General features: G+C 39.7%; 1 protein-coding gene across 1 annotated transcript; it reads left to right on the top strand.

Moving 5' to 3' along the window:
- Window positions 1-2462: 2462 nt before the first annotated feature.
- On the top strand, window positions 2463-23588 carry slc6a3 (solute carrier family 6 member 3). Its single transcript, XM_074683778.1, has 16 exons — window positions 2463-2760; window positions 3747-3896; window positions 4422-4632; window positions 6491-6622; window positions 10371-10587; window positions 12048-12186; window positions 12458-12592; window positions 13267-13370; window positions 14139-14263; window positions 14789-14901; window positions 15075-15203; window positions 15399-15498; window positions 18437-18537; window positions 18747-18914; window positions 20049-20120; window positions 20217-23588. Exons 2-16 carry the CDS (start codon window positions 3810-3812, stop codon window positions 20238-20240), a joined length of 1857 nt encoding a protein of 618 aa, XP_074539879.1. The 5' UTR covers window positions 2463-2760; window positions 3747-3809; the 3' UTR covers window positions 20241-23588.

Here is a 23588-nt window from a genome sequence, read left to right as displayed (position 1 = left end):
AGAAAAGAGCAAAAGCTGATCTGTTTTCTTTGAGACTGTTAAGAGAAGGACCTTGAAATCATAAGGGCTATGAGGACTTTTAAGCGATCTTGAGAAGTCTCCCCTCTTTATATACATGCCAGATTGTAATCCACACTTTAAAATGACATTATCAGCGCCAATATAGGTTATATAGAAATGCTACTTCTATGACAACACCATGCTGGCTGAATAAAGTTTGGAAGTGAGAAGAGAGATCTGTGTTTTTCTCTGTTGAAAACAGTTTCTGTGATTAATTTTGTAGTTTTCTGCTTGGTAGATGAGTTCTGGAAGGAAATAGCCAGGATTCACTAATGTTACACATTACATACATGTATCATAGCATCGAGCTGTCAGTAGCACTATGTATGGACAGTTACTAAACTACTGTACGAACTGACTGTTTACTTGTTGCCACATTAGCCACGTTGGCCTACTACTAGCCCAACATATAGCTGGCTACTGACGTATGGTACAAACTCACAATGTTTGCTTGTTGTCATGCTTTAAACGACAGCACTGATAAATGCCTTACCTTGTCACTTTGTACCTGGTAAAATGTTGTCTTGAACAAAAAAGAAATTGCTTCAAAATAAACACGCCTGGTTAAAAGTCACATCATTATGACAGTGTGTGTGAGACATCGGGCCAGAAGTCGTCAAGACAGTCCAATTAAAACAGATCCTCCTTCATGCATCTTTAAAGAAAGTATAAAGAAGTCTGAACACTAGAAATGAAAGTCTCCAGGAAGCATTTATTCACAATAAGTGTTTTATGGTGTTCCAAAACAGAATTATTGTTGCCGAAATAAAGGTCTAATTGTCTCAGCCAGGACACTCTCCTTGTGTCTATAATGAGAGGGACTTTGGTAGAAAACTTTGATACCATGTATTCCTGAAGTCACACTGAGTCTACTTAGGGCCTTGATGAACAGTTTTCTCTCCTTCAGTGCATTCATTCATCCATCTGTTTTCTTCTTCCTTTCCAGGGTTGAGCCATACTCAAAGTAAGGCATGTAAAATAATCAAGATGTCCATCTCCTGCAACAATTTTTCAGCTCTTTTTGATGTGTCACTAAGCATTGCCAGGCCAGATGATATTTGTAATCCTTCCATCAAGGTTTGGGTCCACCTTTGGGTGTAATTCCAGTTTGGTGTAGCCAGAAACCTTTTTTTACTGCTTATTTTATGGGGATTTGGGTTGTATGAGCTACGTGTCACTAGTAGCCGATCAGTGCACAGCAGGCAGAAGAACATATCGTGCTGCTTGAGAGGTCTGACAACACATATGAAGCCTTGAATTGGCATCAAATTGATGGGGAAAAACTATAAATTGGGAGTATGGTGGAAGAATAGGTTAAAAAACAGGAGACTCCCACAGAAACCGAGATTGTTGGCAGGTATGCCCTACTAAGTCTTGCCTAGCCTTGTAGATCAAAGCCCATCAGAGAAATGACCTTCCAAACACACCTTCCAGAGGTCCATTGCCAGGAGTTGGCCTCAGTTTCTCTACTCATTAGACAGGTATAGGCTGACTTACCTTATCCTGTTTAGGGTCAACCCTATTGGGCACAAATGTCACTGTAAACACAGCTCCCAGATTTACAGGTTTACCAATGTTCCATGCTTCGATGGCAATTCTGGGGATGGAAAGAACTGAGGGGTGTTCAACACTTTTCACTAACAGATCCTGAAAAATAGGCTACCTGTCTTACTCTTACTCTTTGTTGAGACTCTTTGTACAACCACAATGAACACTTTAGCTGAGTCACATATGATTCATTCTACATTTGTACTGCCCACAGGACCAACTATATACTGTGTGTGAGTTAAATAACAACCTGGAAACTTTCAAATCATTGATTAAAGTCACATGATTTGTGTATTTTAGATTTTAAAAGGAATTAGCTGGAAGCCAGAAAACCTGGTTTCCATTAGGGCACTGTGAGATAGAAGTTTCACCCCTGTAATAAAGATTGTGTTATACTGCATCAAGCAAAAGCACTAAGTCAGCTGGATAGTATTACATTATTATTGTTGATAGTCAACATCTCTCGCTGGTCTTTATGCTATAAATATGAATCAGTCCCATAAGGATCACATCATCCAGCAGGTACTTACATGTTTAACTTCTGCCAAAAAAAGATCAGGGAACATTTCCTATAATGTGCTCTTGGTGGTGATGAGAGAACGTTAAAATACATCACACTGGAATGAAATCTCATCCTATCTGCTTCCATGTTGAAGCAATGAATTGCTTTATGCTGCATTCACAGATTTGCATCCACAGAGTGAAAAAGTCATCAGAGAAACAGGTCAGAAAATATGCAGTGAAGGCAGAGAGGAGGAGTAACAGATGAAGCTTGGAATGGGAGGGAGAGGGAGGAGAGTGACGGGGAAGAGGGTAGCTGGTGATTGTTTCTCATACAAGAGTGGTATCGCAGGCAGATCTCCATACCAGACCACAGGGTACTCTGGGCTCAGTGTGTCTGTCACTGGAGCCAAAGAGCCTGTTCTAACTCATCACACTTTGTGAGAGACTTTTATTTTTACTGTCCTCACCTCCTCATCTTTTTGTCCTTGCTGTCTTTTTTATGTTTTTGCTCAAACCTGGGTTCAACTCTAACTTCTCGAGGACAGTTTGCGTAAATATGGTCAGCGTCCATTTGCAGAGCTTTAAGAAACACAGACGCAGCTGGAATTAAATCATCAGCAAAAGCAAAAAAGGCTTTCATCCAAAAAAGTAAGTGTTTATCAATAATTCTTTTGAAATCTGAGAATTTTTTTTAAAGAATTTAAGTAATTGTACAATCTGAAATAAAACTGTATTTGCATTTCATTTATTATAACACTTTTGTCTTAAGATTAAAGTAATATTCTGATAAAATCTTAAAATAATAATTCAGAGCATGGAGTTGTATTTGGCAGCATTTAAGCACTTTGGTGAAGTTTGAATGCTGGTGAGAGCTGAAGAGATTGTGTTGTTTTAAATCTAAGGTTTAAAAAATCTTTAGAAGTATTTAAGAGTAAATTGGTTTTTGGATCACAAAAAAATGAGATTTTCAAAATAAAACTGAAATCAGTTTTATGTGCAGAAAAAATCATTTTCACTTTGCTGATACTGATTGTTCATTCCCAAGACCTGATTTGTTTTTGAAAAGAAAATCTCCTCATTTCTGCGCTTTTTTTCATGAACATTATTCATTTATTAGTGTTGAATTAGAATGATAGACAGTGGATGGATGATGCTTGTGGACACAGGGCCATATCTGTGAGCAAAATGGCGATCAACAAGTGTGAAATAAAATGAGCAGACTATCATGACCATTTAGAGAAGCTGCCCCACGCCCACAGCCATAGATCCATCACTCTGTCACTTTTTTCCACACCTCTGCTTCTCATGGTATGTATGGTACATCTCTTGATATTGAGTAACTTAAGGCTACACATCTGAAGCTTGAAATAAATGAACAACTGAAAAAAAGGAGCTCTGTGATTTTTTTTTTTCTTTCATGAATACTAATGAGCTGTAAAAAATAGTATCAGCTTCTTTATAACCAGCCATTTCCAATATTTGATTTCTTATTTTTCAGTCATGATTTTATATAATTTTGCTTTTGTGGCATTTTTTTTCACCAGTTCACAATTTGAACACTTTTAAATCTCTACACTATTTTTCCAAATGAAAAAAAGTTTCATGTTATCTTTTCTTTCTCCACTCCTCTCCAGCTGTGCCTTCCTTCCTTTCTTTCAACTGCTGGCATCTCACTCCCCAAGTCTGTGCCCCCCTCCATGCTCTCAGAGAGAGTCCCTGTTGGCCTGATGTCCTCCGTTGTAGCTCCAGAAAAACCCACCTCCAACACAATGGGCCCCAAAGAGGTCAGTGCAGTTCTGACACATTTGTAGTGGGGTTAATGATACGCTGTTCATTCTGATTAAGAAAACCTAATTGCATCACTGCATGGTGCAAGCTTCTTAATTAAGTGCATTTCTCTCTGAAATGGTCTGTCTTGTTTAATTTATGAGAATCCAACAAGCTAGGGTAAGTCATAATGACACAAGTGGTAACATTTACTCAGAGGCAAAATGTCCTTCTATGTGTATCTAGAGGTTAAAATGAGCAGGAAGTGAGGAAATCACTGGGTGACCCAGTGCTCAGTCGTTACATTAAATATGCTGTACTTCATTGGGCATAGGTTTATATGCTCAATTTGTGAGCCTCTATCTGGTGCACTCTAATTTTTCCTTACATGTTTTTGATGTATTGAAAATGTTTTAAACAGATAAAACTGAGTAAATGTGTATTTATCATAATATATAACAGGAATTAGTCATAGTGTACCTCATTGTGTTTTATACACCTTTTGCATCTTGTTGAATATTTCTTCCTTGACTTGTTATAAGGTGGAGCTGATCTTGGTGAAGGAGCAGAATGGGGTTCAGTTCACCTCCACTGCCCTTGTGGCTCCTGCTCCCAATCAGACCGTTCCCAGTGGGGAGGAGGAGAGGGAGACCTGGGGAAAGAAAATTGACTTCCTCCTGTCTGTGATCGGGTTTGCTGTAGATCTAGCCAATGTCTGGAGATTCCCATACCTCTGCTACAAGAATGGAGGAGGTAAGGTGGCCAGATCATGTCTGAATGGTCCGCTGTCAGAGAGTGTCCGGGAGAAATGGGTTAAATGTCTGAGAAAAGAGCCATGAAGTAAAGAGTTAAAGGCTTGATATTTGGGGAAAGTGGTGTATGAGGAAAATAAGGATGGGGTGGAATATGGAGGGACTTATTCACACAGAGCTAACATAATCTGATGATTTTACCTTCTTACCTGCAAAGTGCACTGCACTTGTCTGCTAGTGGACATTCATGTGCTTATTATTTGTTAAATTTAAATCTCAGCTCCTTTTGCTCACTGGTTGCTGTTGTAGTTTTTTAGCTCTTCACAGAGATCAAAATAGGGGGGAAAACACCACAGCTGCTTTGAATAGATTAGCACCATCAATCACAGCCACTAATTATGGCTGTTTAACATAGAGCTTTCATTATGTTCAAGAGCTGTCAGTGATACTGTAGCCATTGTCAACGGTGACCGTGTGTTGCTTCAATCCAGAACGTTGCCATACCTGTGAACAAAAAAGTAACATTTTCCATGACACCTAGCTCAAAATGATTAGTTAAGTGTTATAATATTGTGCTTTTATTTGATCCCTGAACAAAAAGAGATAAAAGAACATAAACAGAGGTTCTTGACCAGCTGCAAACCAGATGTTTGATGTAGAGCCCGACTGATATGGGATTTTTGGGGCCGATGCTGATACCGATACTGGGGGCAAAAAAAAGCCGATATCCAATATATCAGCCCATATCCAATATATCGGCCCATATCCGATATATCGGCTGATATATATAGTAAATTCATTGATATACACAGGATATATACTGTATATAATCACAAATCATTAAAATACCCATATGATTCAAGACAGAGACAGAACACTATTAAATTAAGACAAGGAACTTAAATTATAAAACTGTCAACATAAGAACTGTAGTGTTAACCAATGATAAATAAGAACAAGCTGTAAACACGATAAACCAAGGAGGCAAACTGTAAAAACCTTAAATAAAGAGGTCAAACTTTAAACACAGTAAGTATAAAAAAAATTTAAAATGTAAAGAAAAAATGAGCAACTTACACAAAGTTAAAATGCTGTATTATAGTCTTACATTAGATAATGGTGGACGTGTGAATTAACAGTAGCATTTATCTCTGTTTATCTCACAAAAAAAGCAACTAACACGATGTTAAAACGTCACTCTAAAGTCTTACATTTTATAATGGTGGACGGAGGGGGCGGGCACTCGGGCAGCGTGCAGCCCAACACACGGGAGAAGGAGCAACGGAATCTCTGTGGAGCAAAAATTCTTATAATCGGCTACGTTTTGGCCGATGTCAATTAATCGGTGATAGGCATAATCGGCCCGACCGATTAATTGGTCGGGCTCTAGTTTGATGTTTGATTGCTGACACAACCCAAACTATCATATATCTTCTCCTCTGTCTGAACAAGTATCATGAAATATAATAACTTGTTTGAGATTCTATCATCTCCATGCTTGTGCTTTAGAGATACTCTGAAAAAGTGTCTGAAAGTTTCACTAAATTTGCCCTAAACTGTTACAGTAACAGCTGACACCCTTGTACTTGAAACTATGTCTACGTGGGCTCTGTCTGTCAACCAGGCATGTACTAATTTGCTTCAAGTGTAAGGGGACATATCAAAGTCAAGGGTGAGGGGTTGGGTGACTGACAGTGAGTGCAGGTCTTCACTTAGGCATCAGTTTGTTTGAGGTAAAATTTGCATAATTGGGCAAAACAGTTAACAAAGTTTCCGTAAAGTCACAAAGTTCCAACTTTTAAAGGTCCCTTTTAAATCCATGCCTTTATTAATTCAGAGGATGGCTTTTGTTTGCGCAGGTGCATTCCTGGTGCCCTACCTGTTCTTCATGGTGATAGCAGGCATGCCTCTCTTCTACATGGAGCTGGCTCTGGGACAGTATAACAGAGAGGGGGCAGCAGGGGTCTGGAAGATCTGCCCAATATTCAAAGGTAGGAGGTGACATTCTTTATGACATTGATGTACAGATAGACACGCACCCACACATGCAAAATACCTTATTTTGACACCTGTCTGCTTGCACATGTGTAAGAACTCTGCCATGACATGACATGGAGGCAATCTGTCCTTCTGTCCGTCTGCCTACGTGCTGATCTATCCATCTGATAGTAAACTTTCTTTAATATGTACATGTCTCTGTCTGCTTGTCTGCCCACATGCCTGTCTGTCCGCATGCCAGTCTCTTTTGTCTGCTCATCTCCACGCTGAGCAGCGACAGGCATTGTTTATCCTCCGCACCACATCAGGTTGTGCTGGCACTCAGATGGAAAGCAAATGAAAATTGGGCTTTTAGACTCTTGTCCTGATTGTCCAAATCCTTCTGTCAAATAGTGGCATGGAACATTTGATGACAGTCTCTTAGGGTACTTTTCGACACATCGCTGAGCAAAGCACATCTTTGGAAGATGACATCAAAGCTGGCGGAGGAATAAACATTCAAAAATATAATAAAGCACTTTGAATAGTTCCACTTTTTCTGCTTTGATAAAGTTGCAAAGTTTGAATATGGTTGATATTTCAATCATTATATTTATTTATTACAAAAATCACACTAATATTATTCTTTTAATCATTTATCCTAAGTTGTAGTTTCCCTTTAAACCATATTTGACACACTGCTGTATTCTAAAGCTTCAAGAAATCCCAACCTCAAACACCATTATTTCCACCAGACCATCTGTTGCTTCAGGATTTGAAGCCATACCGCTGTCTTCTGTTGCATCCTGTCCTTGCTGGTCTGAAGGTGGCCCACAGTGTGTGTTTGTGCTTCTTCATGTGTGTCTGTGTGCCTGTGAGCCTCCTATGTGTGCCCATGTGCCGTCTGTTAGGGACCACACTGAGTAGGTTGACGCTCTAATCACATGCTTCACTCTCTCCCTGTCTCTCAGCGGGAGGATAACTGTAATTATTCAAATACACACATACACATGCCCATATTGACAGTAATTATTCTGATCAACAAGCTGGTTTCCTCTCAGGATCAATGCATTTCAAGAAAATGACTGAGAAAGGGAGAGATGGCCGAGCAGGAGAGATAACATGACTGCGTGTGGTGCTAATAAGAGGCATCGCTGCCTGGACAAATATCACATCCACATAACAAAGGATTCAATAAGGCACAGTTGTGGTCATGTCTCCAGCAAAGGTTAACGATTAAATTTAGCCTTAGAAGAGTGGTCAGGGTTTCAGATTTACAGAAAGGGCAGATGGGTTGATATTAAACAGGCATGAGGAGGGGATCTTTAGAAGTAGTGCTTTTTACTTCAAGTCCATAAAGATCCTTCAAAGGTGACTGTGCTCACACTGAGTGAGCTATTTCTCTTTCTGCTGGTGGTATGTCACCCCACAATGCAAAAAATACAGAAGTTTGATTCCTAAGTGTAAAGAGTGTATGGCCTTTGTGCTGATTCACAATGGCTGTAAATGGCAAAATACCTCTGCACAGTACTGAGACAGCTTTGACAATGGTGAAAGCTGAGTTTTACTTTTCACGCTACAGGTATCTTTGATATTGCGTTGGTTGAAAAGTGTCTGCTCTTACCTTATTGTACTCCTATCAGTCAAATAAAATATTTTATTTATTACTTAAAAGAAAAACAAACAAGAAAACTCCTTCTTTTATGTTTTGTTTAATCCACAGAATTCCTCAAGGGTCAGTTTAAGGCCTGTTACTCTCCTCCTCTGGTGAAGTCAGAAGTAAACGGAGAATACTTCACAATGACAACTTTCTATAACTTAAAGTGTCAGAGATTTACTTGTTATTTTATCCTTTATTTAATCAGATAAAAGCCTCATTGAGATTTGAAATCTCTTTTTTCAAGAGGGACCTGGCATGGCTGCAGCAGACAGTTACACAATAAAAATAACAAATACATTCAGTCATCAGCACATCGAAACCAACCCGTTCAGGAAACACCAATTCAAAACAAAATAAGAAGCAGTCAAGAATTAAAACAGTCACATTGTCCAAGGCTAGCTCTCTGTTGGTCCGTTAACAAAGTCTTAAATTCACCAACAGTGACCAGTTCTGTTAGTCTAAAATCCATCGAGAAAGTATTCCATGTAGAGGGGGCGGCATATTTAAAGGCTGTTTTACCCAGTTCTGTTCTGACTCTAGGAACAAACATTTTAATAAAACTCTGTGAGCAAAGTCCACAACAGTTACTAGACCTGATCAAATACGTGGTCAAAAAAAGATGGAAGCAGCCCAAGAACAGATTTGTAGATGAAGAGTAGCAGGTGAGAGGGTCTACAGACGGACAGGGAGGGACGGTTTGCAGCAGCATACAGTAGACAGTGATGGACACCATATCCATAGCCAGTTATAAAACCTAGAGCACAGTGATACACAGAATCCATTTTTTTCTCTTATTTTTCGGGTGCATTCATAAATAGCAAATCACCATAGTCCAGAGTGGTTTGCCACACCCAGTTAAATCACAAAATATGAAGCCAGCTGTGAGAAATTTGAAGGTTGTATCTCATTCTAGTTTCATTTTGATGACTGGATAAATGTTGCTGTTCATTCATTTCTTGTAATTTCAGTTTAGTACATGTACACACTTTTCAAGATTTCCCCTGGCTGGATCATGTCTTTTGAATCTTGCATTTTGATTTCTACGATGCCCTCTTGTATTGTTATTATTCAGAATTTTCTCTACCATCATCACTTAGTACCAAGTGCTTCTTTTTGGAGGATCTTTGTAGGGATGGGCATTGATAAGATTTTTTTGATATCAATGCCCTTATCAATTCTGTTATCGATTCAATTCTTTATCAGTTCCCATATCAATTCCTTCTTTTTCAAGTGAATAAATATGTTATTGGTCACTGGATCTGGATATCTCTGGGCGTAAATATAAAGAAATAAGTAAAAGACTCAAGTAAACCATCTAGTGTCTCAAAGTGGTTATAGCATTATTTAAGTTGTTTGGAACCTTGCCGTAGCCATGAAGCCAGCCATGAGCCTAACTTTTCTTTCATTTGCCTTGAAGTATTATGACATTTGGAGTTCTCAGTATTGTTTAAAAGAGTAACTGTGATATGCCTCAGTGATGAAAGTTGAAATTCTACTCTGAAGCCAAAGTTATACCGATATATGCTAAGTGCTAACGTATCAATGCAATTTCCCGTACACATTAGCATCAAGCTAGCACTATTTTGTTTAGTTTGAATGTATTGAATAGGAATCTCCTGTGCGAGAGTAATGTAGATTTCTGTGTCCAGTTCGTCTGCAAAATTTCAAGCTAGAAATCCTTGAACAGGGTTTTCTTGGGAAATGCTATCTAACTGCCAAGCTAAGAAAGCTGTGGCAGACTAGTCATGTAAGGTACTGCAGCTCTGGCACATTGTAAAGAATTGATAAGGGAATCATTTAGCACAAAGGCTAACGATATAAATGAACTGAAACATTTCTTATCGGTTCTCAACAGGAACCTGTTTTCAATTCCCAACCCTAGATCTTTGGTCTAAAAAAATGTGATTGAAGAGCTCAGACTCTGCCCACCTCACGCTGGTTTTCTGTTCGTTCCAACATTGTTTTATCTTTTTTTGGCTGACCTAAAGGGTTTACCGCCCAAAATATCTTGAATATTCTAGTTGCTAGATATTTACAAAATGTTATTTTCTTCTTCTGCCTTCAAATGTCTGCTAATATGAGCGGTTTTCTCCTTCCAACAGGTGTGGGCTTTACAGTGATCCTCATTTCACTCTATGTTGGTTTCTACTATAATGTCATCATCTCCTGGGCACTCTTCTACCTTTTCTCATCGTTCACTGGTGAGCTGCCGTGGGTCCACTGCAACAACACGTGGAACAGTCCAAACTGCTCTGACTGGGCTGACAACAGCTCGGTCAGTGACATTTACAAGGCCACCCCTGCTCAGGAGTACTTTGAGTAAGTTGGCCTGAACTAACGCTCTTTTGTGTCTTTTAAATGTTTGATAAATGGTCAGTCCTGCTTAAAAAAAAAAAGTAGTCTATAATTTTAAATCCAGTTTGGGGCTGATTCTGACATATTGGCTGGGCTTCGACTTTAAATATTTGTATAACCTCCACAAATTCCACAACAGGAACTGCGTGAGAGAAAAATCGACATGTTGTAAAACAGTACAGAGAAGGTTTGATGCTTTCATTAATCAACAAAAGTCTAAAATTCAAGATAAGTTATAACATTTTGATGAACGTCAGGTACAATTTCTAGCATTTGGCTGCATCGACTCATGAAGCCTACATCCCTGCAAAGACGAGCAGGTGTCTCTTTTTCTAACAAGTGAGAGGAAGATGTGTTGTGACAGTTGAGGCATGTGATCCGTAAATCTGAAAATATACTGTGCTATTTACATACAAGCACCTGCAGACGATTTGACCACATTAGATGAATATTGGCGAATAACTTTCAGCCTCCTCTGTTTTTCAAGCCTTAAATAATCCAAATCAAAGTATGTTCAGTCATATACTAACTTACATGTGATACTTTGAACTCATCTATTTCATTTTATCTATGCTGACATGAAAATATATTCTCTAATCTGTGTAACAAACTTCATCGTGTCAGTTTCTGCAGCTGCAGGTTGTCCTGATATTTGAGGCCTTTTCAATTTATCTTGAGGAAACATATTGCAGCAATACATGCAACAGACATAGGAATGCCTGATAAAGCCAGATTTCCTTGTGGCATCTTAAATATCCCCTGTCACCAGTGAAATATATATTCTCAGCGTCCAAAAAATCCAGGTGTTGGTTTTCGAGCCAGAAGACCAAAAGCAAGGAGCTCAACTGTTGTGAATAATAATGATGTTCAGAAGCGCTTCAGCGGTAACCTGCACAGAACATTGCCATATGGTTGCTGAAGGCACCCCTCAGCAGTTCCTGGATCAGTTCATTCAGGGTCACTCCTTTATTTTGATGTGGTGTGGCCAGGTTAGTAATGGCTTGGAACTTGGAACTAGGAACTAGAGCTCTCCTCCTTTTAAAGATGGATAGCGCTTATCTTAGTTTGAGTACTTGCTAAGAAAAAAAAAATCTACAATGAAAAGTAATCAGTAAATTGTCTGCTTTATCCAGCCATTTTCAGAATAAGCTGTTTGGCATTGGCAGAGAAGATTTGGCAAATATTTCCCATCCTAAACACTGCTGCTCATTCAACAAATGCATGTTTCTTTCAAATGTGGCGCTGTTTAAGGGGAGAAATAATCAGGCTTTCCAGTGGTATAAGATTTATTGACTAGAATCCTTGTTGTAACCAAGAAACAACCTACCAAACACCAATTGCTGCACTTTTACTGCTAAGCGTAGATCAACATGCTGACCTACCTTTGAAGTATTTCCTGATACATGCATGTTTTCTTCCCTCAGTCGAGCTGTCCTCCACATCCAGGATAGCGATGGGATCCATGATCTGGGGCGTCCCCGCTGGCAGTTGACTTCTTGTCTTGCTGTAGTGATCGTCCTGCTCTACTTTAGTCTTTGGAAGGGTGTCAAGACCTCTGGAAAGGTAGGAAATTACACTGTGGAAATTTAAAACCTGCTACAGTCAAATCCTGGATTAAAAAAGAGGCATGAATCATTTCAAATGAAGCACAAGCTTAAAGAACTTTGACGTACAGAATTGTGGCTTCAAGTTCAAGCTTTGCCAATAAACTCGACACTTTGTGTATAAGGTGGTGTCTGTGCTGGTATATTTATGAACTTAGGCTTGTTTTCTCTGCGTGTGTAATCTTAAAGTGTGCACCTGCACGTGTGTCTACCTTGTGTGACTCTTTCAGGTTGTGTGGATCACAGCCACCATGCCCTATGTGGTCCTGACTGTACTGCTGATCCGGGGAGTCACTCTGCCTGGAGCCATCGATGGCATTAAGGCTTACCTCTCTGTGGACTTCCTGAGACTCTGTGATGCCAAGGTGAGTATGTGAAAGGAGAGACGGGGTACCCGATCAAACTGAGCACGCTTAGGGTACAAGAGGAGAAGGAAATAAAAGCGACTTTAAAAGAATACCTTGACATTTTCAGATTAAGCTTTGTTATTATCAAAGTGGGGTTGATAAAAAGGACTTTGCTAGGCTTTGACTTAGAGATTTTAGTGCAGTCACTGCTCAATGGCATTATTCTGGCCCAACACAATTTTGCCTGTGAACTTTACTTAACAGGACCAACTACAACCAGTAAAACATCATTTCACATGGGTGTTAAAAATTAATGATAGAAATTTGTGAGAGAAATGTTCAAAATATTTTCCCCAATCGTTAATCGACTATTTCATCAAACAATCAGATTTATCTTAATAAGGACCAAGGAGCTCAATAAGTGATAATACTGGACTAAAGGATGCAGTTATGGAGCACAAGAGTGAAGACAGATGGAGAGAGATAGCGAGATGCATGGCAGCAATCAGAGAATTAGATTAGGTAGATGCATGGAGCGGTAATTTGCAAAATTACCCCCCGTATTCACTAGCGTCTTTCATCTACTGCCGTTGAATGAGTTTCCTGCAATTATCCCTAATAATGGCTTTTTTCCTCTCCTGTGCCTTTTGTTTGCCGCTTCACACAAGTGTGCTTGCTCTGTTGCTCCCCAGGTCTGGATTGAGGCTGCGACACAGATCTGTTTCTCTCTGGGAGTGGGGTTTGGTGTGCTAATTGCCTTTTCCAGCTACAACAAATTCAGCAACAACTGCTACAGGTGAAGCCACAGAGGTGGGGGAGACAAGAGGGGGTTTACAAGATGGAGATCAGCCTGGGAATTGCTCACACACACACACACACACACATAGAAACACATGCCGGTGACACAAACAGGTGAATTACAAGAACCTTTGAGGTCCTTGAAACCCGCTATGTCTTTGACACCATGCTGTGCAACAGACAGCCGTAACACCAATCAAAACTGATGCACTCGCTGAAACCATCAGCACTCTGCAGGAGGCTTTTATACCCTTCTTAAACATTTATTGTGTCTGACATGACTCTGTTCACCTTAAAAATCCTTCTTGGGCAAAAGGCTAATGTGTAATGCTTTCAAGTGTCAGAATTTGAGGAATATATTTCTAAAATTTAAGTAAGATTGTTTTTCGCTGTGGATAGTTAAGCCTTGTCATCTCTCTTACTAAATGACTTGTACCCTGCACTTGTTGGCTTTTCCTCAATCCCCACAGCCTTTAAGTCTGTCTCATAACAGAGGAATATTGATTTCCTGCCTGATCCATAAAATCTATCAAGGAAACTTTTTTGCAGTGGACATCATTAAGGGTACTCAGTATAGTTTTCACATCAAAGCAGAGAAAAGTAGGCTTCGGCACACCTCAGACACTCTCCTCATTTGACTTGTTGATCGATTGACTGATCAATATTGGTCATATTGATTGTGGGATGGCTGATAAACAAATAATGAACTGTGGATTTTCTTTGTCATTCTTGACTGCTCTTTCTTCATTTGATCTAATTGATCCAGAGACGCCATCATTACCAGCTCCATCAACTCTCTGACCAGTTTCTTCTCTGGGTTTGTGGTCTTCTCTTTCCTGGGATACATGTCTCACAAGCATAACGTGCCCCTGGACAAAGTTGCCAGAGATGGTAAGGTTTTGATATCTATCAGTAATGTTTCCATCAAGCTCGGTCACAGCTTTCTGGATACTTGTACTCAGTGATGTGCACATTTAGTTGACTGAACAAAGACCCTCACTTGCAAGCAAAAGAATAGTCCAAGTTGCTGTAAGTTGTATTTAGGCTGTATTTGGTTGGCACAAAGTCACTTGAGTAGAGGATTTGATGCTCTGCACAAGCATTAACCAACAAGGAGAACCCAAGGCTGGTGGTACTAACTCTGCAAGCTTTAGCCATTGTTTTAGCCTTGGACCACTTGTCCTAAAGTTTATCAAATCCTTTGTTGAATAAACTTTGCTTGATTTTGACAGCTTTCTGAATGTTTTCTAACCTCAGATATTCCTATTAAACGAACAGGAAATAAGTAGCTCAGAGAAAAAAAAAACCCCGTACTCTAACCAACAGTTATAATTTCTTTTCTGCATGACGTGTCAGTACAAAGGTATTTATTGCTCTTTTGTGCTTTGTTTTGCTTTCCCTTTTTTTGTTCTTTAGGGGCTGGTTTGGTGTTCGTCATCTACCCAGAAGCCATTGCAACACTACCCGGTTCATCAATATGGGCTGTTATCTTCTTCATCATGCTTTTGACACTGGGCATTGACAGTGCTGTAAGTTTGCACCAAACCTCTCATACACACCTATTATTTCAGCCAAAGGACATGAATGATGACTTAATGAATAGTGACTTAATGAGCAGCAGCACTTTCAGGTAGCAATTGGGGAAAGTTTAGTAATCTACAGCCTCTGACTTTGTATGTCTAACTCTTGTCCTGTCTTGCAGATGGGTGGGATGGAATCAGTGATCACCGGGCTGATTGATGAGTTCAAATGCCTCCACAAGCACAGAGAGGTGTTCACACTCTTCATCGTTGCAGCCACCTTTCTAATATCACTCTTCTGTGTCACAAATGTAAGCAGCACACCACACAGTCTGTTGATCTTGTTTGGTTTGGCTGATAGTTTTTGTCTTTGTTCTGTAGTCTGACTGATGGAGATCAATAAGTTTATTTGTTTATATCAAGCTTCTGTATTTCTACTGTAGCCAACCTGCATGCTGACTGTAATACAATAAGAAAATAACCATTCATTCTTGATATCTCCCCAGGGTGGGATGTATGTGTTCACTCTTCTGGACTACTTTGCTGCGGGGACATCGATTCTCTTTGGAGTGCTTATTGAAGCCATTGGCATTGCTTGGTTTTACGGTGAGACAGATTGACAGCACAAAAGAGGAAAGAGAAACCGATGATTCATGTTTTCATGTTTTCATGGTCAGCAACGCTGATGCTATATTAAGGCTTTGATGAGAAATCTGTTGGTTTAGGAGAGCTGTGACTCAATGACACACCGTTCTATTAGATGTGAGGACACCTCAGTAACAGGGTTTATGGCCAATAATGGTTTTGGCCTCTTCAGCTTCTGTGCATGTGTTGTGAAAGCATAAGGATAACCTATATCTGTGTTGGGTTGAGTTATGACTGCTGCCAGTGTTACCTCTGTGTTCACTGAGCGGCGCTGAGCCACCACATAAAGCCAATTGCTGCTGGGGAATGAGCTCTTCCCATTTGTCACTGACAGGAGTCAGCTGTCTAATAGCTAGGTGGATGATTGTTGTGGGTGGCAAGTGGAGGCGACAACAAAGTCAGTGTCTCTCCAGATGTCCAAACTCTATAAGCACTCAATTAAACACAGTTTTGAGATTATCTCTACAATGTTTGTGTTGATGTGCTCATGTCAATGTTTATTATTATTTTGGTTTAAGTTTTTAAACACACCAAATACCAATGAGTTCTACCTTCTTTGTTTCACAAAAGAAGTGTATTATATTTGGCCATCTCTCTTGTTCTTTTTATCTTTTGCTCTAGGAAGACAATACTGACAAAAAGATTTAAGTCATAAGAAATTACGGCCTGTGAAGCTAATCAGTAAGCTACATTCCCCCCTCTTCATTCCGTGTTTCTATAGGCTCTAATTTCGTAGACCAGCCGCAAGCGCAGGCGCACCTGCCCTGCGCCGGCCTGTGCCGCGCGGACAGGGTGGGACCGGCGCACTTTGCAAGTTTCCTGCAGTGCCAAGAGAGGCGCAGTCAAGGCGCAGTCAAGGCGCAGTCAAGGCGCAGTCAAGGCGCAGTCAAGGCGCAGTCAAGGTGCAGAGGTGCGCTTCCACGCCTCCCTCCGCGCAAATGGCAAAGAGGGAGGAGAAAAGCCGTGAGTGGGTTTAACACAGCCGAGCGCTGTTTTCACCAATCAAATGAGCGCTAGTCCTCGCCTTTAAATGCCCTGCGGCCGAGGCGCAGCGTCTGATTGGTCTGAGTGATCCTCAGCACCGCGGAAACAGTGTGCTGGAAAGAGCCGGCAGCGGAGACGGTCAGAGCCGCTGTCCCTGCAGCAGGTGAATGGACAGCGGGACGCATTGGAGGACACGAGGCGCGTCACCTTGTGGGTCAGCTCCCGGGACAGATTTTATCTGTTCCTTTGTCATTAATAGGAGTACAAAATTAAGAGACAGTTACACAGCTGGCTTATCCATTCAGAATACTTTTGATCCACCTGCACTCCTGGTTTGTCATCGCCAAATAGCAGAACCTTTGGTGTTATACTGTATACTCTCGTGGTGTCTCCACCTCATCCCCCTTACAATAATGTGATGACATACATAATGAGATAATGAGTGACATACATTTATTTTGTCTCTTTTTTCTTTGTCTTTTCTCTCCCTCTTTTCTTTGAATTAAATGGAATGAGAGAACCAGATATTTACTCTGTATCAGATGTTAAGGCTGTTTATTGTTTAATTGTAAGATGTGCATCAAACTTCCAGTTGGCGTCAGGTTAACTTTCCATTATGACAAACGGTTTGAATCTGACATCAGATATGACAGGACAGTTAATATAGATATAAATGTATATGCTGGTTCAGACAGTTACATTAAATAGTGATTGCTGTGATTGTTTATTGCATTAAAATGTGCGTGACACTCTGGAAACCTGCCTCTGAGGCTTTGATGACATGTGCGCACATGTGCGCCTGTCACCAAATTGCAGCTGCGGAGGGTGTGCTCCACTTTGCGCCGAGAATAGACCAGGTTGGAGCTGGTGAGCTTTCAGCGCACTTTCTGCACTGTTTTTGGCAAGAAATTGTCACTGCGCCAACATGAATCTGCCGACACCTCCCCCTGGTGCGCCGTCAACTCCCCATGGTGCGCCATCACACCCATCTCTGCACGGACGGTCTACCAAATTGTCAAATTGGCAGCGCAAGGCGGTGCGCCTCACGAAATAAGCACTGCGCAGGGTGTGCAAGGCTTGCGCCCCCTGTGCTGTGCCACAAAATAAGAGCCCTATGTGTTTGGTCATCTGAAGACAAACTGTTTCCTAAAGTGTGCTCTTAAATATTTTGCTTAGCACCTACAGAAATCCCTCAAATGTGATTCTTACTAGTATGATTTATTTTATTTATTTATTTTTAAAAAAAGGCAACCAGAGGAAAATATTATATAAACCAGTCTCAGGTGAGGGTGAATGCTTGACCTGAACTTCTGTATTAAGTATCTTGTCTAATGTCTACTTAACCTGACTACTGAAGGACCCATTCAGGGCTAAAATCTATCCAAGCCTCAGGCAGTGAGGTCAGCATATTGCCCGACTTTGGCAGGTCCTAACCTTGGCAAGGCAGATATATCAAGCCCAAGGCTTTATCAGGCTTTTTACCCCCATCCTCATAACAGCTGACAGAAAACTCTTAACCTCTGGTCTTTCGTTCTGCTGTCCACAACGAAGCACAGCTACCCTTGCCCAATACCTCCTCATTAGCCTGGATACATTTTCTGCAGAGGGATGCCCTCCAGACAAGAAGGAATGAAATAAAAAAGGAAGGCAGGCTTTATGAGACAGAGCAAATCATGTGAAGGTAAAAATTGTGCTCCAGATTGACTTTAGTTAACACAAAACATCAGAGGGTGAACTTAATTTTGAGTCTTCCTGAGTCATAATTTGCACATGCACAACACATGCAACAAACACCAGGTCTGCACACCAAACTTGATACTGTCCTGAAACTCAGTACTGTTAGTTTATCTAACAAAATTACCAACAGCTGTGCTTATGTTTTTGGGGAGTCATCAAGTACTTCCATGTGTTCCAGGAGTGGACCGCTTCAGTGATGACATCGAGGAGATGATTGGCCAAAGACCAGGACTGTACTGGAGGCTGTGCTGGAAGTTTGTCAGCCCCTGCTTCCTTCTCGTAAGTCCATACACTGATGCAATTGAAATTGAAATCCTAACAAAGATAATTTGGAATAAGAGCAAATATTTTCTTTTACAACAACACACTGCTGCCAAGAATCCAACAGACCTGAGTGTTTGAGAGGGACTAAGTCAAACAGATCAACTCAAATGTTTCTAGCTAATCTGCAAGTGTTATTAAGAAATATGACTCTTCTTTTCTTCCAGTTCATGGTGTCTGTGAGCTTTGCCACGTTTAACCCTCCGCATTATGGCTCCTACATGTTTCCTCCTTGGGCTAATATGGTGGGATGGTGTCTGGCCATGTCCTCAATGTCAATGGTGCCTCTCTACGCCATCTACAAACTCTGCACACTGCCTGGAAAGTTATGTGATGTAAGTGAAATTTCCAATGAAACTGGTAAAATCCACTAAAATACTAAAAACTTAAAGGTCCCATATTATGCAAAATCACTTTATTAAGTCTTTTAGTGAAATTTGTGGGTCTTTGGCTTTCCTCCCAGCCCCAAAAATGTGATATTTAATGACAAAACCTGTACCTAGTAGCGCTTGTGAACATAAAATCCTGACCTTAAACGAGCTGTTTGGATTTTGGGGATTCGCCGACGTCAGCAATTCCCTTTTTGGACCAATCAGGAGCAAGTCAGACCTGATTGGTCCACAGGAGCAGATACCACCACACCCCCTCCCCACCCACTCCTCTCCCCACTGCTGGAGAGAAATCTCTCCAGCAGCGGGGAGGAGAATGCTGAAGTTGAAGAGCCATCACTGCTCTGTTTTTGGCTGTAAACAGCCACAAAGTTCCATCATGCACACGCTTTCCATCCTGGAAAAAGACAAGACTTAGTGGCTTGGGTTCATTTATCAAGAAAATGTGCCAACTACACTCAGTAAAACTGTGCATGTGTGTGTGAGTCACTTCACGGCAGACTGCTTTTCCAACTTTGGACAGTACAACAGAGGGCCAGTGAATAGACTGGTTCTGAATCCAGGTGCTTTACATACCATCTGCCAACAAACCTCAGACCCTTGAAGTGTGAGTATTTTAAATGCTGTGTGCTGTGGAGCAGATGTAAGAGCTTTTCCTCAGTGTCCCCCCTGTCTCTGTGTTAGCTTCAGGATGCTAAATTTAACTGCAGTTAGCCTGTTGTCTTAGCCTGTAATGTTAGGGTAAAGGAGCTTCGCTGTTTTTTAAACATTGTGCACTTGGAGCAGGGCAGTATCAGCAGTGGCTCATTTACATATGAAGGCCACGCCCACTAAATCAGAGCGTTCTGAACTGAGGGGCAATGAGAGCCTGGAAACAATGCTGCGGTGCTTGATTTATTGGCTTTTTGGACCAAAACATGTTACTACTATTTCATGAAGACATCCATGATCCACATTGAGCCGCAGAAAAGGAGCACAATATGGGACCTTTAAGAAAACTTTAACTTGTGCAGTTATTAGTATTTTATTAATAACTTTCTAACATGTATATGTTGCTCTTTTCACTTTGTCCTGAAACAGAGGCTGGCTTATGCCATCACTCCTGAATCAGAGCATCATTTGGTTGATAATGGTGAAGTCCGGCAGTTTACGGTAAAAACAGAATTTTTATTTGTTTTTGATGTAACCTCTAAGTTGTTTAATCATATTTTTTGTGTGTTTCATGGCATTTGTCTGTTTTTTCCATAGCTGCATCACTGGTTGGTGGTCTGAACTATACAAAAAGAAAGTAAGAAGAGAGAGGATGTGAGTATGGGTCTTGGATGGATGGATGAATGCAAATCAAAGGTCTGAAGAGCTAACAAGTGATAGCTTTTTCAATGAAGCTCAGTGACGGTGGAGGTGGTGATAGCAGCTTAAAAGTGCCGATAAAAACCCGTCAATTGTAGTGCTTTTTTAATTTCAACAGTGGATGTGTAATGCTGTGCCTGGACACTTTCCACCTCTGTATTCATGTTGGTGAGTGAAATCCAGTGACACAGCAAATGTGATGTTTCTTCCATTACTATAAACTCTGCTTTGAGGAATATTGTGCAAGTTTAAAGGTTTTTAATCCTGCATTTGTTACAATATTACTATCTTATCTTGAGTGATGAATAAGCAAGTGAATGGATCGTTTCTTTAAGATTTACATAGTGACAAGTGCAGTTAACGTAATGAAACAGTAAAACTCAAAGCTGCAAGGTCATTTGCTGAGGCACAGTGTACAGTTGAGACTTAGTATTTTGTTTATGTAAATGTTTTAAGAAATATTCAGCCAAACACATGGAAAGAAGAGTTTATTTCATAAATGCAGGTTTTGTTTTTGTTTTTAAATTAATTTATTTTGTATTTTCTTAGTCAGTTATCTTTGTGCAGAATTTAGTGAAAATATTTGTTTAGGGCTCTTATTTCTCCTCTCCATATTATCAGAAGTCAGACATTTAATGAATGCAGCATATTTGACTGGATCTCATTCCATGTTTTTGTCTGGTTTGTAGTTTTTATCTACTTTACTTAAAGACTGTTATAATAATCACCACTTCCAGTTGACTTCGTAAAAGACCAAGAGTTTTGTTTATTTAAATGATCCTCTAGAGGGAGCTTTTATCACATCACCACAAAGCTATGTCTAAGTAAACATAACCAGAGCTTCCCCTCCAAAGAGTTCAAGTGTCTTTCCATAGACTTGTTGAGCAGAGTTTTCAAAGTTGATTTATGTTTGAAACCACAAGCCCATTACATAGTTGAGTATATCCCCCCAAAAAAGAAAGAAAAACATTCTCAAACTGAACTAGTTAAAAAATGAAATGAAATAGCTAATAGAGTAGCCCAGTGCTGAATTTGAAACATTTTAGCAGTGAAATCAGTGACACCAAGGCGTGACAAAATTAACCACAGAGCCGATCCAATCGACCAAAGACTTTAATGAACTCAGATATTCAACTGTATCTTTTTCCTCATATGAAAATACTCTGCCAAGGATTTTTTTTCTTCTGGGGGACCACTTGATTGTTGATTTCGTATGGAGGACAGAAGCTGCAAAAAAAATCAAACCATAAAAGTATCCAAAAAAATATGCTATGCATCTACAGTAGTGTTTAAAACAAGAGTGGGATTGATGGCTGTTAAATTATACTCAATTATAAGTCAGTAATGTAAAACTTGGTCGTTGTATTTGAATTGCTTTAATAGAGTAACATCTTGGGAAGTATTGCTAGTTCAACAGCATTAGAGCCCCACAAAGTACAGGAGCACTGAGCTCCAGATTTCATATTTAGCCTATTTCTTTTGGAGCTCCGAAAGAACAGAGACAATAGTCTTCAGCTGGAGTTTCTTTGTCAGCCATTTACTGGGCTCAGCAGCTGGCATCAAACACTTCCCCTGACTCTGGAAACAACTTACAAATAAGATGCCATCTTGTCTTGTGTAAAGTTGACCAAAACATTCTGGTGTTGATCAACCAATAAGAAAAAGGTGACTCAATAAATCATTTTCTATAAAAGTTTGGTAAGGAAAAACTTGTTTGCACATGAATGTCATGAGTGAAATTGCCCGCAAGTGCGTTTTTTCTACAGCCAATGAACACATCAAAGTTACAGGCTATATGAAATACACATTCTGTTTAACTTAGGACAAGAGACACCATTTTTGAAATCCAGTCTAAGTTGATCTAATTAAAAAAAAGGACCTACAACACAATTTGAATCTGAAAATGATGAAGCTGTCATTTTTCCTCTCAACAAAACTAAAGTGATAGGTATTTCCATCTGCTGAACATGTACTGCACCATCTTTCAAGCTAGCCATGGTGGCCAGAAATATATGACACAATTGACAAAACAAGCCTATCAGCAAAAAAAAAAAAAAAAAAAAGCTACATGCAGCAGTGTTAAAAAATATGCCCAATATCGCATGAAAACCACATACCTGGCAACCATGAAGCGATCTCCCTTGCTGCTTGGCTGATGTACGTGATGAAATTAAAGAGACTTCAGTACATTGTATTTTCTTTCGCTTGCACATGTTTTTTTTTTTTTTTTATAACAATCAATTAAGGTTTAACTTGTTTGCCTTATAATACATTATTATGATTTGATAAGGTTTAAGAAATGAAAAGGTGGAAGTACCAAGCAAAAAGGATAAATGCAGAATTAATAGGAATAACACATTTTAAAATAAGTACAAATTAACATAAAATAAGTGAAAAATAACTAAATTAAAAGGAGAGTACTTCAATTTAATGTTTGGTTTTTAGATAAAGCTAACAAATAATAACTGAGGTGTCTGTGAGAAAATTGAAGAAAAAAAATTGGGGCAAATTTGACTTCAAACTATGTCCTTCGTTCAACATTTAAAAAACTATATTTTTTTTCCATCACTCTTATTAATGGTACAAGTCACACATGTTGTTCATGAGTTTGGGAGTTTCTATAAATGTTATTTTTCTTTTGCAGCTTTTTTCCTCCATAGATAGGCCAAACTACGTATCTCCCCAGTTTAAACAGGTCAGTGCCAGTGCACATATTTAAATCATTACTATGATTTCTGTTTTATTATTCTGCATTCAGAATTCAGTTTGGAAGTTATGACTGTCACAGTTTCAGAAAGCATAAAGCTTTAATTTTACTGTTTACAGAATCTATTCAGAGTTTTACGACTGTTTGAAAAGCTGCTCTTTATTGAACTGCAAATGAACTGTGCGTGATGTCATATATGAAGTAATTGAAATTATTCACCTGTAAAATGTATGTACTGTAGAGGGGCTTGTATCGTATCGTACTGTATGATATTATGATATTGATTAATGAAACCTAATGTGTGTTAGACATATATTATACTAGCCTTAACAATCTTGATGAGATTTAAATGGAAACTTCATCTAAACCTTCCTCTCATGAAGTCTTTCAGTTTTATCAGGATCCTTTCAAACTGGTAAGACTTGTTTTCACCTTGTGGTACATGTATCAGACTAAAAGGTTAACCATGTCACAAATTGTATGCGCGTGCTGCTGTACTGTGCCTTGTGGTGTTTCTGACTGTATGACTTTGTTTTGTACTGTCAAAAAATGTATGGCTAATA

The sequence above is a fragment of the Halichoeres trimaculatus genome, unplaced genomic scaffold (assembly GCF_033239565.1).
Source record: "Halichoeres trimaculatus isolate MK-OKI-2021-1 unplaced genomic scaffold, fHalTri1.1 fHalTri1_scaffold_12, whole genome shotgun sequence".
Lineage (NCBI taxonomy): Eukaryota > Metazoa > Chordata > Actinopteri > Labriformes > Labridae > Halichoeres > Halichoeres trimaculatus.
This window is presented reverse-complemented; position numbering and strand designations above follow the sequence as displayed.

Bases quoted from the DNA above. Each gene is read 5' to 3' on its own strand.
- slc6a3 (XM_074683778.1), top strand. From the start codon at position 3,810: ATGCTCTCAGAGAGAGTCCCTGTTGGCCTGATGTCCTCCGTTGTAGCT. The intron at 3,897-4,421 runs GTCAGTGCAGTT...ACTTGTTATAAG, and splicing joins ACACAATGGGCCCCAAAGAG to GTGGAGCTGATCTTGGTGAA. The intron at 12,593-13,266 runs GTGAGTATGTGA...GTTGCTCCCCAG, and splicing joins TGAGACTCTGTGATGCCAAG to GTCTGGATTGAGGCTGCGAC.